The 16,489-nt window shown below is 43.5% G+C and overlaps 1 protein-coding gene across 4 annotated transcripts in view; it reads left to right on the forward strand.

Moving 5' to 3' along the window:
- Positions 1-16,489, forward strand: part of Mtus2 (microtubule associated tumor suppressor candidate 2) — a 358,791-nt gene that overhangs the window by 230,745 nt on the left and 111,557 nt on the right. For all 4 annotated transcript variants that reach the window (XM_011241018.3, NM_029920.7, NM_001359503.1 and 1 more), the window contains one exon: positions 15,903-16,064. In XM_011241018.3, coding sequence (XP_011239320.1) covers positions 15,903-16,064 — 162 coding nt within the window. The remainder of the gene's footprint in view (positions 1-15,902; positions 16,065-16,489) is intronic.

Genomic DNA, 16,489 nt, shown 5'->3' on the forward strand with positions numbered 1-16,489 from the left:
TTGACTGTTTCAGATGTTGCAGTAATAAGTGTCTATGTGCAAGCCTCTCTGTGCTGTGCCGACTCAGAACGCATCAGGTACATACAGGTATCTCTGGGTCATACGATAAGAGTCTGCTGTTAAGATCTGACGCCCTCTTCTGGAGTGTCTGAAGACAGCTACAGTGTGTACTTACATATAATAAATAAATCTTAAAAAAAAAAAGAGTCTGCTGTTAGTTCTGTGTGGGAACTCCATACTAGTTCCCACAGTGGGAACACACGCATGTTATCTGCACCAGCAATGCATGGTGAATCACCTTTCCTCGCATCATTGTAAAGGTTCCCACCCCCTTAGATAGACTTATTTCTAGCTATTTCATTTTTAACACTCTTTCAAGTGGAGTTTCCATCCTGGTTTCTTTTTATCCAGTTTGTGGTTGGCATACAGAAAAGTTACTATGTGTCTTACATTGCTTTCTATCCTTGTATTTTGCTGAAAATCTTTATGATTTCTCCAATCTTCTGGCAGATTCTTCAGGGTCTTTTAAGTATAGGATTGAGCTACCTGCAAGTGCGAACAGTTGGCTGGACTTCTTTCTTTTTCTGTTTTTAGCATTTTCAAGTTCTTTCTCTCATTTTACTCCTCTGAGACTTTGAACATTGAATGGAGTAAGCTGGAGAGAGCGAACACTCTTGTCTTGTTTCATATTTAAGTGGAAGGTGTAGTACTATCTAATTGAAGCTACTCAAATTGATCCCAGCAGCCGCGAGTTCCTCACTACCTGCCCAATTGTTCTGGGTTCCCGAATTAAAGTCTCACACACACATAGCCTTTATACTTTGATATTTCTAAAACAGCTCAATGGCTGGGCCACTTTTTAACCTCTATGTGGCTAATCTACCTCCTTCTGCAATTCCCAAGTTATTGCTACTAAATTTTATATTTTATCTTGGCTGTTTCAGACCCAGATGTGTAGCCCTCTCAGACCACAAGGCTCTTCCATGGCTGATCTGTTCTCTGTCCTCCATCTTTTCAGACATGGCTTCTTTCTTCTCCTACTCCAGACATGGCAGATCTCCTCCTTTTTCCTCATTCCTCTATCCCTAGCCCGGGAATTCTAAATGCCCTGTCATTGGCTGCCAACAACTTTATTTACCAATCAGAACCAACTGGAAACAGGGTCCCAAAGTGTCTTATATGTGGATGTGTGGATTCTTGCACAATTTTGGGGACCCAAATTAACATAATATAAGCAGCATTAGACCAAGCCCATTACATTTCCCCCCTTTTGTCCATTTAAAAGGCTCTTTTCTCTCAGATACATGCTGAACGTAATTATAGCAATTATATATAAGATATGATGTGTACTTATAACATCCAGTCCATCATATTTGGAAATTTAAATAAACTACTCCATCATTTATCCTAACTTAAAGAGTTTGCAATTTTGTGTCGGAATTATGTTGATTTTAATTTGTATTACCCATCTGAAAACCATCTGTTTAAATCTATATCATCTTTCTTAATGTTAAATAGCTTAACTTTGATTATGAGACTATAACTAGTCTTCAACTCTGTCAGAGATCTGAGAATGAATTAAATATTACCCGAATACGTAGCAAGCACAATAGCTTCCAAAACTTAAACAATTTGTACGGACAGCTGCCTGCCTGGACAGTCCCCTATATTCCTCATGACATTGGAGCATCTGTCTTTATCCTTCTGTCACAGAACCATCTGACAGACCTTAAGTGAAGCAGGAATTATGAAGGACTATCTTATCCTATACTGGCAGAGCTAAGTTGTCACATCATTTGTCCTTTCCAGACAGTATTTTTTGTCTGTAGATGAATTAGAGCAATACTTGTCCATTGGCCACCGTGTCACAATTGGAGCAATTCTATATGGAGGTAATGATGTTTAATATCTTTTTTGAAGTGGGATAGAGGTACTGTCAGGAGCAGACATGTCTCCTAGTCAAAAGATATATATAAACTTTTAAATCATGGCTACTCTTAGTTGTTTCTCTTTGAATAATATTGAAAACACTTTATTATACTTAAATCAAAACCTAATATTACCATGAGTTTGCTATCTGGCCCTAACTTGTATTACTTAATTGTTTTAAACAGTTTGTAATAGCAGCTATAGAAGGACAGGATCTAAGCCTTGTATTCTTAAATGAGTTGTATAGTCACAATGCCTCTCTAAGAGTAACAAAATTAATTTTAAATTTTGTATCAATGTACAAAAATTTATACCAATGACAACCTTAATCTGTATCAATATATAAATTCTGTACCAATGCAAGAAAATATAACTTCAATTCTGCATCAAAATGTAAAGATTTCTACCAATGTAAGACTATGGCTATAAAATGTTTGGTTTAAGAGTAAATTTAGTAATCCATTCCCATTTATCTAATTTCTTTTCTTTTTTTTTTTTTTTTTCGAGACAGGGTTTCTCTATAGCCCTGGCTGTCCTGGAACTCACTTTGTAGACCAGGCTGGCCTCGAACTCAGAAATCCACCTGCCTCTGCCTCCCGAGTGCTGGGATTAAAGGCGTGCGCCACCACCGCCCGGCTTTATCTAATTTCTTATCACATTACTCTATCCCTCTTTTTCCTTTTCAGCCCCCTTCCCTTTACCTAAGAAAGGAAGGATAAAGAGGAAATATAAGATAGAAACCCCTGAGTCTAAGCTCTCTAGTTTCCTCCCCACCCAAAATTATGATCATTTCAAAATTATCCCTTCAAATGACAACCTATCTATAATTTATAAAATAACCCTAACTTGCTGGGCGGTGGTGGCACACACCTTTAATCCCAGCACTCGGGAGGCAGAGGCAGGTGGATTTTTGAGTTTGAGGCCAGCCTGGTCTATAGAGTGAGTTCCAGGACAGCCAGGGCTACACAGAGAAACCCTGTCTCGAAAAACCAAAAGAAAAAAGAAAAAAAGAAAGCTAGCGTTAGCATTTGTTACCCAGTCTCTGTATGTTCAGAAAGTTTAGGGCTTGACTGAGGTTTTGGCTGACTCAGTCTGAAAGGCTGGATGAACCGAGGTCATCAGAAACCAGCAGCTATTCCTGAAGCTGTTCCGGGAGTGAGTCTCTGGAAACAGCTTCAGGTGAGGCAGGAAGAGGCAGGGAGCTGGAACAGCAGGTCATCTCAGCATCCCCGAGGGCGAATCTTGTCAGAGCTGCATCTTGCTGTTTCACTCTGCAGTATATGAATTTTACAACCACAATTTTAGTTCTATAAAGGTATGAATTGTGTGTGGTGCACCGACCAGCTAAGGATGAGTTTTGCTCCTTGTTTGAGCAGGTGAAAGACAGCTGTCTTTTTGATGAGTAAATTTGATCAATAACCAATGTAATAAATCTTCACTCATGCCATGTGAAGGATTCCGTAACCAACAAGATTTATTGGCTAGTTTTAGCTGAAGATTTGGCTAGAGACATTCTTATGTCTAAACCAGTTTCAGCGCTGTTCCCATGTGGAGGGATCAGCATATCCTGTTACCTGTCCTGTTGGAATCCTAAAAGTCCCGCCTCTATCTGCCCTGCCCAGCCATTGGCTGCTGGTAACTTTATTTACCAATCAGAACCCACTGGGAGACAGGGTCCTATCCTGTTACCTGTCCTGTTGGAATCCTAAAAGTCCCGCCTCTATCTGTCCTGCCCTGCCCAGCCATTGGCTGCTGGTAACTTTCTTTACCAATCAGAACTAACTGGGGGGCAGGGTCCTCCAGTGTGTTTCATGTGGACGTACAGATTCTCACATAAACAATTTTGAGGACCCAAATTAACATAATAGAAGCAGCATTAGGCCAAACCCCCTACAGGAATGCCTTGACTGTTTTATTCATGTGTAATGGCCTCTGTGTGTGTCGTATACAGCCCACATTATGACTAGGTAGTTCCTGCTGTCCTACCTTTCCAGGGCTCTTACCACAAAGGCATATTGGACTTTGTTCCAGGCCTTTTCTGCTTTTGTTGAAATGGCTCTTGTGATGTGTCTCTTCTTCAGTCTGTTCTGTATGCTACGTTTCTTGATTGTGTCCAGCCTGCTCTTGGTGGTGATGCTCTTAACGAGCCACTTTAACCTTAATGTGTATGAGATGAGACTGAGATCTGGACCAAAGCAGTGCTAATGATCAGCTTCTGAGGCTGTGGCGCCCGGACACTGACACAGCGCAGGAGCCTTAAGTCAGAATTGAAGTCTGGTATATGAGAGAAGAATTGAAGAATTGGGTGAGTGGTTCTTACCTGAGCAGGAAGCACGTGAGAGCCAGCATGAAGTTTTGTAGATACACTCTGGGTTTTTTTTTCCTCCTTAAAAAAAATTTTTTTTTTCTGTGCTGGGGAGCACAAGCCCAAAGCCCCTCTATATGCTAGGCGAGTGTTCTACCATTGAACACCAGCCCCAGCACTACCTGCTAAGGGCTAGATATCTGAATCTCTTCTTTCTGTGTATTGGCTTCAATCCTTTGAAAATACTTCAAAAACCAATATGCTATCGTGTGTGCGGATGCTCATACTTTATTCATGAAAGCCCGAGTCCACGGGAAGTGCTGGGGGAAGTGTGAAGCTTTTAGGGAGTCTGTGAATTCAAGATCTGAGGAAGAGACATGGCTGGGGCAAACACGGTGTCATGGGGCAGGTTTGTGTCCGGTGCTCCATTCATATAGACGGCAGGTGTTTCTCAAATACACTCTTGTGCGTGATAGGACCAGAGGCCTTGGGGATGAATCCTCCTGTCTGCAGTTTCTACTGAGCCTGATGAGATCGCGGGAGACAGGCAGCAGAGATTATAAGGGTGAAGCTGACCAAGTTCATTCAAGCTCACCACAGGATGTTACCCTGAGTCCCGCGTATGTAGCGGCAGAAGTTGGTGTTTGCCCTGCTGAGTCTCCCTTCCCTTCTGAGTTTAAAATGTTTAAGTATTATTATTATTATTATTATTATTATTATTATTATTATTCATAATTTTACATGTGTATGTTTTGCATACTGGCCCCTCCTCCTCCTCCCTCACACCCCTCTTAATCCTCCTCCTTTCAAATAAATACATATGAAGAATCCTCATGGGGGATTTTTTTTTTTCAGGGATGCAGTAAGATCAACCAGGGCTGTCTCTGGGACCATGAATTAGGAGCTAGCTATGGCAGTCTATAGGACACCCTGGTGGACTCTGGTATCGCTTCAGGTCCAGTCTTCCCTTGTTATGGTCCCTGTTCCTCTTTTTGTAGGGGAAACTCTGCTCACTGTCCCTGGGTATTGGGTATATGTAACCTAATGTTTGGTTACATATTCCTAATTACCGGGAAGAGTTTCTTTTGTGTGTGAAGGCTTTGAACTAGACTGCTGAAGTGTTGGGATGAAAAACTGTAAGAATTTGGGATGGAGTGGTGAGCACTTACTGCTCCTGCAAAGGACCCAAGTTCGAGTCCCAGCATGGGCAGAGTGGCTTGCAATGAACAGTGACTCCAGTTCCAGGGGATCCTATGCCCTCTTCTAGCCTTCTCAGGGACTACACATACATGGTACATACATGGTGGATGTACATACATGCAGGTAGAAGCACCCATACACATTAAATAAAAATAAATCTTTAAAGATCAAGCCATGAGTTTGATCTAACATTGAACTGAATCCATTTCATATCAGGAGATGGCTAGGAGCTTAATAACTGCCAACTGCGTAAGGTTATAGCAAGAATCTGAGGTTCTCATCACAAGTTTGTGAATTTGAACCTTGGTTCCCAGCTAGAGGCATTGCCTGGGCACCTTTGGGACTGTGACCTAGATAACAGATGGAGGCTTGGGGGTTAGGTCTTGAGCATAATAGCTGCTTCTAGTCCCATCCTGGGCACTCTGAATCCTGTCCACAAAGCCAGGAGCAAACCATGAACTCTGACAGCCACTTTAGCCTCCATGTCTTCCCCACCATGAGACTCTATCTCCTCCTTAAGTTGCTCAGTCAAGGATTCTGTCACGGCGATGAGGAAAGTAACTGATGCAAATGGACATGCAATACTAACAGTGGCATATATATCTATGTATACACGTACATATATATCATATACATATATTACACATGCACAAGCACATATACACATATATACATATGCATACATATATGTACATATGTGTGTGTGTATATATATATATGTCAGGTAAACAGCTAATATACTGTGTGTGTGTGTGTGTGTGTGTGTGTGTGTGTGTGTGTATGTATACCACATATACCCAGTGTGTCAGTTGTCTACCTGACAGATAAATAAAACTATTTTAGCCAATGGTGGTAGGAGTATATGGTGGAGGAGGGCCTCCCACAGGAAGCAGATGGTGTGGTAAGAAGAGAGCAAGAGTAATATACAAGGATCCACCTTCAGTGACCTTCCTACAGCCAAGCCCCATCTTTCAAAGTTTTTAGAGCCTCTCAAAAGAATACCACAGTTGGATGAATTCCACAGTTCTGTGATCCAGTGAGGGAGGTTCCATACATCAGCCACAGCACATGACTTAAAATATGCAGGAGGCAGGACATGAAACATTCATTTGGCACTTTAATAATTAAGCTGAATTTTGTCACCAAGTAATAAATGCCATTAGAGGAATGAAATATGCATCAGTTGGTTAATCATGCACCTAGAACATTATACAGCTTGAATGCCTGGGAATCGTCCTTAAAGAGTCAGTCAAGAGAGTAACTTAATCATCGTACTTGGGATAAATATTCAAAACCAATGAAACATGTTTCTTAGAGTGTGTTATAATATGCTTACATTATTAATAGTTTTCCGCTTTTTTTTTTTTCTACAACCTCCCCTTTAGGAAACTCATTTTAGTCTGGTTAGTTTATGACCCTCATTTCTATTAATCCCTCTTTTTGTTGAGATTTTTAAAAAATTAAAGTATTATTATATCATTTATCTCCTCCCTCCAACTCCACCGACTCCTTCTCAAATTCATGACCTCCTTTTTAAAATTATTACTGTTACATATATAGTTATATGTGCACATAACTATATAAATGCCATCTGCTGAGCCCAGCAAGTGCTACTTGTCTGTGTGTGACTTAAGGTTTACCACTTAATGGTCGGGGTTCATCCCTGGGAGAGGCTCTCTCTCTCTCTCTCTCTCTCTCTCTCTCTCTCTCTCTCTCTCTCTCCCCCCTCTACAGTCATGAGTTGTCTGCAGTTCTTTCTCCAGGGGTAGACCCTGTGAGATTGCCCCCTCTTCCATGTTAGCTTGTCTGTGGCGACATCACTGTTTGGATCTTGTTGAGGCATCCATACTGTTGAGGTATCATGGCGCTAGCTTCCCTTCCGTTTCTAGGAGACAAAGTCTCAGGTCAGACTTCCTGGTCTTCTGGCTCCTACAGTCTTTCCACCACCTCCTGCATAATTTATTCCTCTTGGTAAAATTTAGTCTTGGCCTTCCCAATAAGTGAAGAATTGAGAAGACCACTAAGTATGGATGGGAATCCCCAAGTTTCAACCTGATGTCAGTTGACAGGGCCCTACTCCATCCTCTTGGAGGGTAGTAGTGAATATCTCATAAATTTATTCCTACTTTTCTCAGTGCCCGGAATCCTACAAGAATCTTTCTTTAGTGTAGACTTTTCTGATCCGAGCCTGAATGTCCATTTCTGTTCTGCTCTAACAAAATACCACAAGCTAGAGATTTTAAAGAACAGCAATGCATCTTGTGGATCCCAATAAGTCCAAGATTCAGCAGTGTGCACTTGGGCTGTCTGGTGCTGACCCATCTTCCATGGTGGGGATGCATATCTTACACCGCCAATCATAGAAGGGTAAACTCGCTGAGGCTGCCTGAAGCCTGTTTTATAACGTTCTTAACTCCATTCACAGAGAGAGAAAGGGGAGGGGAAGGGGGAGAGAGAGAGGTGGGGGGAGGCAGGCCTCATGGTTAGTCCTCTCAAAAGCCTCCTCACACCGGCAGCCATGGTGGACCAAGTAGCTCTTAGTGATGTCTTGCTGATTGGGGCGGATGAGGAAGGTGGTAGGATCCAGGGATCCATTGTAACCTCCATGCCGGCTACAGGACATAGAACTGGACTAAAGCCTACATGAGGGAACATCAGAATAAAGTTCTTTTTACTAAGATATAATTCAAGGGGCTGGAGAGATGGCTGAGAGGTTAAGAACACTGACTGCTCTTCCAGAGGTCCTGAGTTCAATTCCCAGCAACCACATGGTGGCTTTTAACCATCTATAATGGGGACTGATGCCCTCTTCTGGTGTGTCTGAGGACAGCTACAGTGTATTTATATACCTAAAATAAATAATTACTTTAAAAATTATATTTAAAAAATATAATTCAAACACCATAAATTTTACCCTTCAAAGTGTACAGCCCAATGGCTTTAGTATATTCACAAGGATATGAGACAAAAGTTCTAATTCATTTTCCCCAAAGACACTTCATGCCTGCCAGTAACCACACCCCATTACCTGCTCCTCCTAACAGGACTTATTCTGGACATTTCAAATAAATGGAGCCATGTAGCATCTAGCCCTTTATACCTGGCTTCTTAGCTCACTTTAGTAACACATGGCAGGCTTTCATTCTTTCCTGTGGTAGCTGACTAACATTCCGTAGTCTAGAATACCATATTTTTACTGGACAGGTAACTAACATTTTGAGAGGCTGATGGACTGTCTCCCGGAGCTCTGCTTTACAATCCAACAGCAACCTATGTGCGTACTTATTATAGTTATTCCTGTGTGTGTGCACACACGTGCACATGTGTGCTTGCTGATGTGTCAAGGTCAGGTTATTTTGGGGCAGCTCACTATAGCTTTCTCCACCTTACGTTTGAGATACAGCTCTCCTACTGACCCGGAAGCTCGTGGGTCTGCTAGGGGGCAGCCAGCCTCCCAGATCCACATGTCACTGTGGCCCACACCTCATCCCCTTGCTGGGATTACACACACAAACTACACTGGATTTGAACTCAGGTCCGCTTGCTTGTGCTGTAAGAGTCATAGCCCGTTTTACTAGATGGTAATGACGTCTTGCTGTAGTTTGGCCTTGCCGTTTCCCAGTGACTACTGGTCCCATTCTGTGTGATCGCTGGCTACTCACATGTCTCTGGAGAAGTGCCTGTTTAAAACCTGTGCTCGTTTTAAAATTAGGTTGAATGTCTGTCTGTTGCTGAGTTTATAAGTATACGTTGCATATCCAAGACCTTCATCTGACATTTCCTCTAATTCTGTAGGTTATCTTCTCATCTTGTTAATAGTGTATTTAAAACATACAAGGTTTTAAATGTTAATTTTATTATGCATAATTCATCTAATTTTTTTTTCTTCTTTGCCATGTGGATGGTGTGTGTGTCTGTGTGCACATGTTCCCATGTAATGTGGGCTAGCATGCATATCAAGGCCTGAGGTTAATGCTTGGATTCTGAGCCATCTCAATGCAGGGATGCTCAAGAGACATTCAGATAGATAGATAGGGGAATGATATGGGAGGGATATATGAATCATGGCCAAGATGTGGGGGGGCACATGGTTTTCAGTCCATTTGATAGAACTCAGTCACTGGGGTCAGCAGGGAGGAGAATAGAGTTTTGTTTACATCCTCCTCCTCCTCCTCCTCCTCCTCCTCTTCCTCTTCTTCTTCTTCTTCTTCTTCTTCCTCCTCCTCCTCCTCCTCCTCCTCCTTCTTCTCTTCTTCTTCTTCTTCTTCTTCTTCTTCTTCTTCTTTTCTTCTTTTCTTCTTCTTCTTCTTCTTCTTCTTCTTCTTCTTCTTCTTCTTCTTCTTCTTCTTCTTCTTCTCTTCTTCTTCTTCTTCTTCTTCTTCTTCTTCTTCTTCTTCTTCTTCTTCTTCTTCTTCTTCTTCTTCTTCTTCTTCTTCCTCTTCCTCCTCCTCCTCCTCCTCCTCCTCCTCCTCCTCCTCCTTCTTCTTCTTCTGACTTTCAAGAGACAGGCTTTCTCTGTGTAGCCCTGACTGTCTGAAAACTCATTCTGTAGATCATGCTGGCCTCGAACTCACAAAGATCTGTCCTGCCTCTGCCACCCAAAAGCTAGGATTAAGGGTGTGTGCCACCACCTCCCAGCTGATCATTGATCCATATCTTATCTCAAAGCCAATACTGTTCCCTGTGTGTTTACCCCAGTGTAAGATATGAGTCCCACCCTTGATATTCTCACTTTTAAAAATTGTCTAGGGAGGCTGGAGAGATGGCTCAGTGGTTAGAGCACTGCTACTCTTGCAGGGGACCTGGGTTAGGTTCACAGCACCCACCTGGCAGTTCACAACCATCTGCAACCCCAGTTCCCAGGGATCCCCCACTCTCTTCTACCCTCCTAGAACACTGAATGCAGGCAAAACACCCATCTACAAAAACTGAAAATAAACAAGATCTTTTCAAATTTGTCTTGTCTAGACTTGATCTGTTATTCTTTTTTTTTTTTTTAACAGATATTCTGGAATCTGCTCATCAAGCTTTATGAAAAATGGTTGGGTCTTAGTGAGAAACCAATTAATATTGAGAATACATAGCTGGTAAAAGATTGCCCTCTGCCATATACAAAAAGAATGGGGGCTGAACTCTCTAGTAGCAAGGTGGGAGGAAGCTATGCATGGCCACCTCAGGGAAGAAAAGGAAAACTTAAATATCAGTAACTACCTGAAAAACTCATCTAAACTCTATAACTTGTTAGAGACTTAAAACCAGTCAGTAACCCACCCAGCTGTTTGCAAAATGGAAGACCCATGATGTCACCTGCGTCCACTTGTCTCTTTGATGTGAGTCCTAACAAGCAGTTTGGAAAGCACATGTAAGATGTTTCCAGCACATTCCCTCTGTCCATCCGACATCACAGTATTGAGACCGACATGGTCTTGTCTTCCTTTGGATTGGTGATCCATTTTATTATTTATACCTTTTGCCATGTGAAATAGTTCATTGTATTTTATTAAAGCAATTACATTCCATCTTCTCTTCAGCCTTTCACCCTTGAAGGGATGATCGGATTTCCCTCAATGACACCCCCCACACACCTTTTCCTCCCATGTTCTTTAGGCATCTGATGTCAGTCTTCGTTTCAGGCTTCCCATGTGCTTTTGATAAATGTATTCATTAAAATGACTAGCTGTAGAAATTGAAGTCAGTGTGCAAGGTAATAACACATCAGGGTATGCAGTGTACCAGACAGTAATGTGTTTTCTTGGGCTAACTCCTGCAAAAACATTTTAAATTTTTTTTATTTTCTGTGTGAGGTTTTGTAGACATGTATGTATATGTGCCTAGTACCCAAGAAGGCCAGAATGGGACACCTGTTCTCCTGGAACCAGAGTTACAGGCAGTTGAGACTGACCATGAGGGTCCTGGAATTGAACCCTGATCCTCTGCAAGAACACCAAATGTTCTTAAATGCTGAGACATCTCTCCAGAGCCCTTTGTCAACTTACAAATCTCCTGGCATTAACTCTTTCAATTCTCACAGTAGTCTACAAAGTCAATTTTCCTCCTTTATTTTCTCCTTCCTTCCTTTCTTCCTTCCTTTCTTCCTTCCTTCCTTCCTTCCTTCCTTCCTTCCTTCCTTTCGTTCTTTCATTCGTTGTTTGTTTTGCTATTTTTGTTTTTGTTTTTGTTGTTGGTGGTGGTTTTTCTGAGACAGGGTTTCTCTGTGTAGCCTTGGCTGTCCTGGAATTCACTCTGTTCCAGAACTCAGAGATCTGCCTGCCTTTGCCTCCTGAGTGCTGGGATGAAAGGCATGAGGCACTGCTTTCACGGGGCTAAAGGTGATTTCCTCCCCCCCCCCGCACCCCCCCCCCCGTCCCCTGTCCCCCGTATGGATGAAGAAGCCAGTTCAAGGAAGTAGCAGGTGTGAGCAGTGACATCCTTGCCTTGGATGTCCCCTCCAAGTCTGCACCCCTCCAAGTCTGCATCCTGTGGTGAGGTGAAGTCTCCACCTTGCTGCTGTTCTGCTGTCCTGTGGTGAGGTGAAAGATGGATAAACTGCCTACAAAGCCCAGGCCAGAGTGGGTGGGGCCTGGCAGAAAGTGGGTGGCTGTTTAAGGCCAGTCCCAGCTAGCTGCCTGAATTCTCCAGCACATTTCCCTGGCTTGTGGTTACAGCTTGTTTATTTCTAGCTGTTTTTCACTCTCCACAACAAGGGCTTGATGCTGTCGGCACATTGTCAAGTCCTTAGGCATCCATAGACTTCAATGGCTGCTCCCAAGTTCAGAGCGTGCTTTCCTTCCTGAATAATACATCTTTAATTACTGGCCAACTGAAGCCAGTTCTCAAAGAATAGACCCACTTGTTGACAAAGATTTATTTGTTTATTATATGTAAGTACACTGTAGCTGTCTTCAGACACATCAGAAGAGGGAATCTGATCCCATTACAGATGGTTGTGAGCCACCATGTGGTTGCTGGAATTTGAACTCGGGACCTCTGGAAGAGCAGTCAGTGCTCTTAACTGCTGAGCCATCTCTCCAGCCCATATTTTTATTCTTTTAGAAGTGCTATAGGCCTGCTCTCAGAGGGAAATCAATAGCTTCCTGACTCACAGGGCAATTTCTTCCCATCCCGGAAGACAGCCAGGTCTCTGAATTGACATGTTCACTGAATAAATTGCACCGATCAAGGGTGTGATAACAGGACTTTGAACTCTGCAAGTGCCGAAAAAAAGTAATTCTGGTCTTAAGAAATTTTGAATAAATTGTTAAATAAGAGACTTGTGGACTCAATGTAGTTTCTACCACACATGTATCATTGAATAGATTATTATTATGGCAGCAGCAGACTACACATCCGCTAATTCCCCTGTCATCTATCCCAGCGACTGAGCCCCTCTCCCCTCTGAAACACTCTCACAAACACTTAGAAGGTCTCTGATATCAGGAGCTGAGCTCATTTCGGGCCCTTAGCCATTCACCCTTGCAGACTCAAGACGCTGCGTTTCCTGGCTGGGTTTGGACAGACACCTTGCACACTGCTTTATCCAACACCCAGCTGCGTAGACCCTGTTCTGTGTGATTCTGGTGCTGCTTCTGGGCTTGCAGAAGTCCGGTATGTTCTCTTTGCTGTGTATACAACTATTTCAAGCCGTGCACAGTGACTGCAGAGAACTGTGTTAACACCAGCTGCTTCAAGCAGGAGCGAGGTCTTTATTTGTTATTCTTCAAGTGCCTTCCCTCCCAGAACAACACAAGTCTCACTGATTCTAAGCAGACTTTCCTAGGCAGAAAAGCAACAATCTCATCCTCCCAGTGGTTAAATGAAATCTCCAAATACCGAGAGCATCAGTGCCATTTTGGTAATGCTATCACTCTTATGCAGGCCTGATAGATATAAAATAGTGGACTCTCCTTTCAAAACGATGGAAACACATTTAATCTCTCATTGCAAGGGCTTGTGATTCTTCTGGCTGACATTGCTGCTTTTTCATGGTACTTGGTTCTGATCCTCCAGGTGGATGGGTTTGTTCTAAACAAGTGCTAATCTGGGTACAGTCAGCCCCACTTGATTAGCAGATGAGAGGCCTCAGCTCCTACCAGCGAACTATTTGGAAGACTTGCCTCTTAACAGAAAACGTTATTGTTGCCTTTAACAGGTCACGTACATAAACCTCCCAAACACTGGAGGAGAATAAGCAGAAGAAAAATTTGGGCCACACTTTCTTATGTTGAACTCCGACACAAGCTCATCTTCCAGTTTCCCACATCCTCAGAAAGCCAGAGCTGTCGTTTGTAACAAACTGTCCTAAGGGCAGAGAGATTATGTCTAAATGGAGTAGCAAACAATATTACCCATCCATTTCTTCTGCCTTTTAAATAAAGTACGCTGGGGCTGGACAGATAGCTCAGTGCTTAAGAGCACTGGCTGCTTTTCTAGAAGACCCAGGTTTAACACCCACATGGCAGCTCACACAACCATCTATAGCCATCTCGGGGGGAATCCTATGTCCTCTCCTGGTGTCTGTGGCTACTGCATACATGTGGGATGTACACATGCAGGAAGCAGATAAAACACCCATAAAATAAAATGAAACATTTCCAATGAAAGAAAATAAATAAATAAAACAGCAATGCCAAGATCGCTCAGCTCTTTCCACCAAGTGCTTCCGTAAGTTAAAGACGCGAGTGTCTCAGCTCCCCACCCTCCACCTGAGCCCAGGCCTCTGCTTCTGGAGATGAAATGAGCTGGGTTTCCCACATCTTGGGAACAGTTTTCCTCGGCCAGTGAGATATGTCTGTAGCAGTCATCACTGGATGCCAATAGGTTCTACATCTGTGGATCAACCAACTGTAGAGTAAAACTGCCCAGGTTAAAAAAAAACTGTATTGGATTAAGGGTCTCTCTCTCTCTCTCTCTCTCTCTCTCTCTCTCTCTCTCTCTCTCTCTCTCTCTCTCTCCCTCTTTCTCCCCCTCTCTCCCTAAAAGATTTATTTAATGTATATGAGTACACTGTAGCTGTCTTCAGACACACCAGAATCTACCAAGTGGTTGCTAGGAATTGAACTCGGGACCTCTGGAGGAGCAGTCAGTGCTCTTTAACCACTGAGCCACCTCTCCAGCCCCCAAGGGTCATTCTCAATTGCTATAACTCTCTGCACAGCACTTACGCTGTAATATTAGTACAAAACTCTGGGCATGACTTGAAGTACTCGGAGCGTCTGTGGGATCTGTCTAAACACCAAGCCATTTTACATACAGAACTTGATCTCATCTGTCTTCCTGTTTTAATATCCACCAGGGGTCTGGAAACCACAGATTGTAGTTCCAGGTTCTCCCTCTCTTCTTGGGGCATCTGGACAATGCCCTTACACTGGCTTGGAGAGGACTGGTCAAAGTCAGAAATGGATGGGATCCAAGTTCTACCTCTTAGGAAGTCTTAGGCTGCTGGCCGCTAGACCAGGAGGGGTGAAACAAAGTCTCGGGGGAAAGGGGGTCCACAGGACCCCATCCATCCAGGAATGGCAGAAGAGCGTGACAGCTCTTAGAAAAGGAGTAAAGAGGTTTGGGTCATCGCTGCCGCCAAAATTGGGGGCCACGCTCTGATGTGAGCCTCTGCAAGCAACAGGAGCCTACCTAGTCAGGCAGACAGGTCCAGTGATGAGTGTTTCAGGGAGACAGTCTACCCCCGCAAGTGTTACAGCTCAGTAAAAACAGCCAGTCTTAAGTGATGCTTGGTGAAATGGCTTGTGTGTTCTTTATTCGCCGTGCATAGGGACTATATGAACATTGGGGAGTGGGGTGGGATTTGGGGGTGAATACATTCTACTTGCTGAGGCTGAGTTGCTGGTGATGCTCTATTTGCGTCTAGATGCAGGTTGCAGGCTAAGTGACTGGCTACCAGTGGCCATCTGGTTGGGGGTCTTCGGCTTACGTGCTCCATAGCAGGCATGGAAACAGGAAGGGAGTACAACTCCTGGTGATGTCGGGGTGAGATTTAAATCTCAAGTTTTAAGATTTCCAGGGTTTAAAAATGCTCCCCTTCACCAGTTCCATGCCAGTTCCTCTGGTGGCATGGTCCACGTGCCCCGCAATGGATGACTGTGTTTTTATTCTCAATTCTCCTCAGTCACTCACAAAAAGAACATTGCAGCCCCCGAACCCCATGAGCTATCCAACTGATCCTTAAAACAGCATACAGTTATACATGCATGTGAGCAAAGTGTGTGCACGCACATCTGAGTACAGTCTGTGTGAGCTCCCCTCCTGCTAAGGGTCTGAATGACAGACATTTAGGTCATTGACCAGGGAAGGTCTTTCCACATCTATTTCCAGGCAATTGCTTTTCAGGGTCACATACTGAAAGGCGAGTTCTAACACAGACAGTAGCCTTAGGAGTGGCTGGCAAGCCTGAATGGCAAGAGGGTCCATCCATTTTTCATGATGTTGTAATTAACACGCTGTCTGCCTCCCACAGGCTCAACCTTTGGCAATGAAGAGCAGGCTCCTCTGAAGCAGGCTCTGCCTTCTAAGGACACACCCAAGGGAGCCGGCCGGGCGGCTCCTGCGTCTTCCTCCAATGCAACAACACCACGCAGGAGTTTACTTCCAGCACCAAAATCAACTTCCACGCCAGCTGGTAAGACCTTCTGCCTTCCAGGAGCGCCACAGTGGAGTAGCCTTTGTGCATAACTATAAAGTCTTTGAAAGTCCCCACATACATAGCTACTTAGAGAGGATGTGAGATGAGTTTTAACTGGTATTTAGACTTAATACTGATACAGCTGCTTTTGCGGTACTTCAACCACATTCATGTGTTTAAAACTGTCACAAAAACCTCTTCTCCACCTGTCTGGAAATCCTCTGAATGACAACCTTTTGGTTCAGAAAGTAAGAACCAAGCTGTCTTTTTAAAGAAGTCTGACATTTGGCTTTTGCTCTTGGGATCGTTTGAAGGGCTTTGGGGCAAGCTCAGCCTGGGCCTCAGAACTCAGCTCAGTGTCCCAGCAACAGCTCCAGAGACATGGTTGTACAACGATTATCTCCACTTAAGCAGCACTGACA

The sequence above is a fragment of the Mus musculus genome, chromosome 5 (genome assembly GCF_000001635.26).
Source record: "Mus musculus strain C57BL/6J chromosome 5, GRCm38.p6 C57BL/6J".
Classification (NCBI taxonomy): domain Eukaryota; kingdom Metazoa; phylum Chordata; class Mammalia; order Rodentia; family Muridae; genus Mus; species Mus musculus.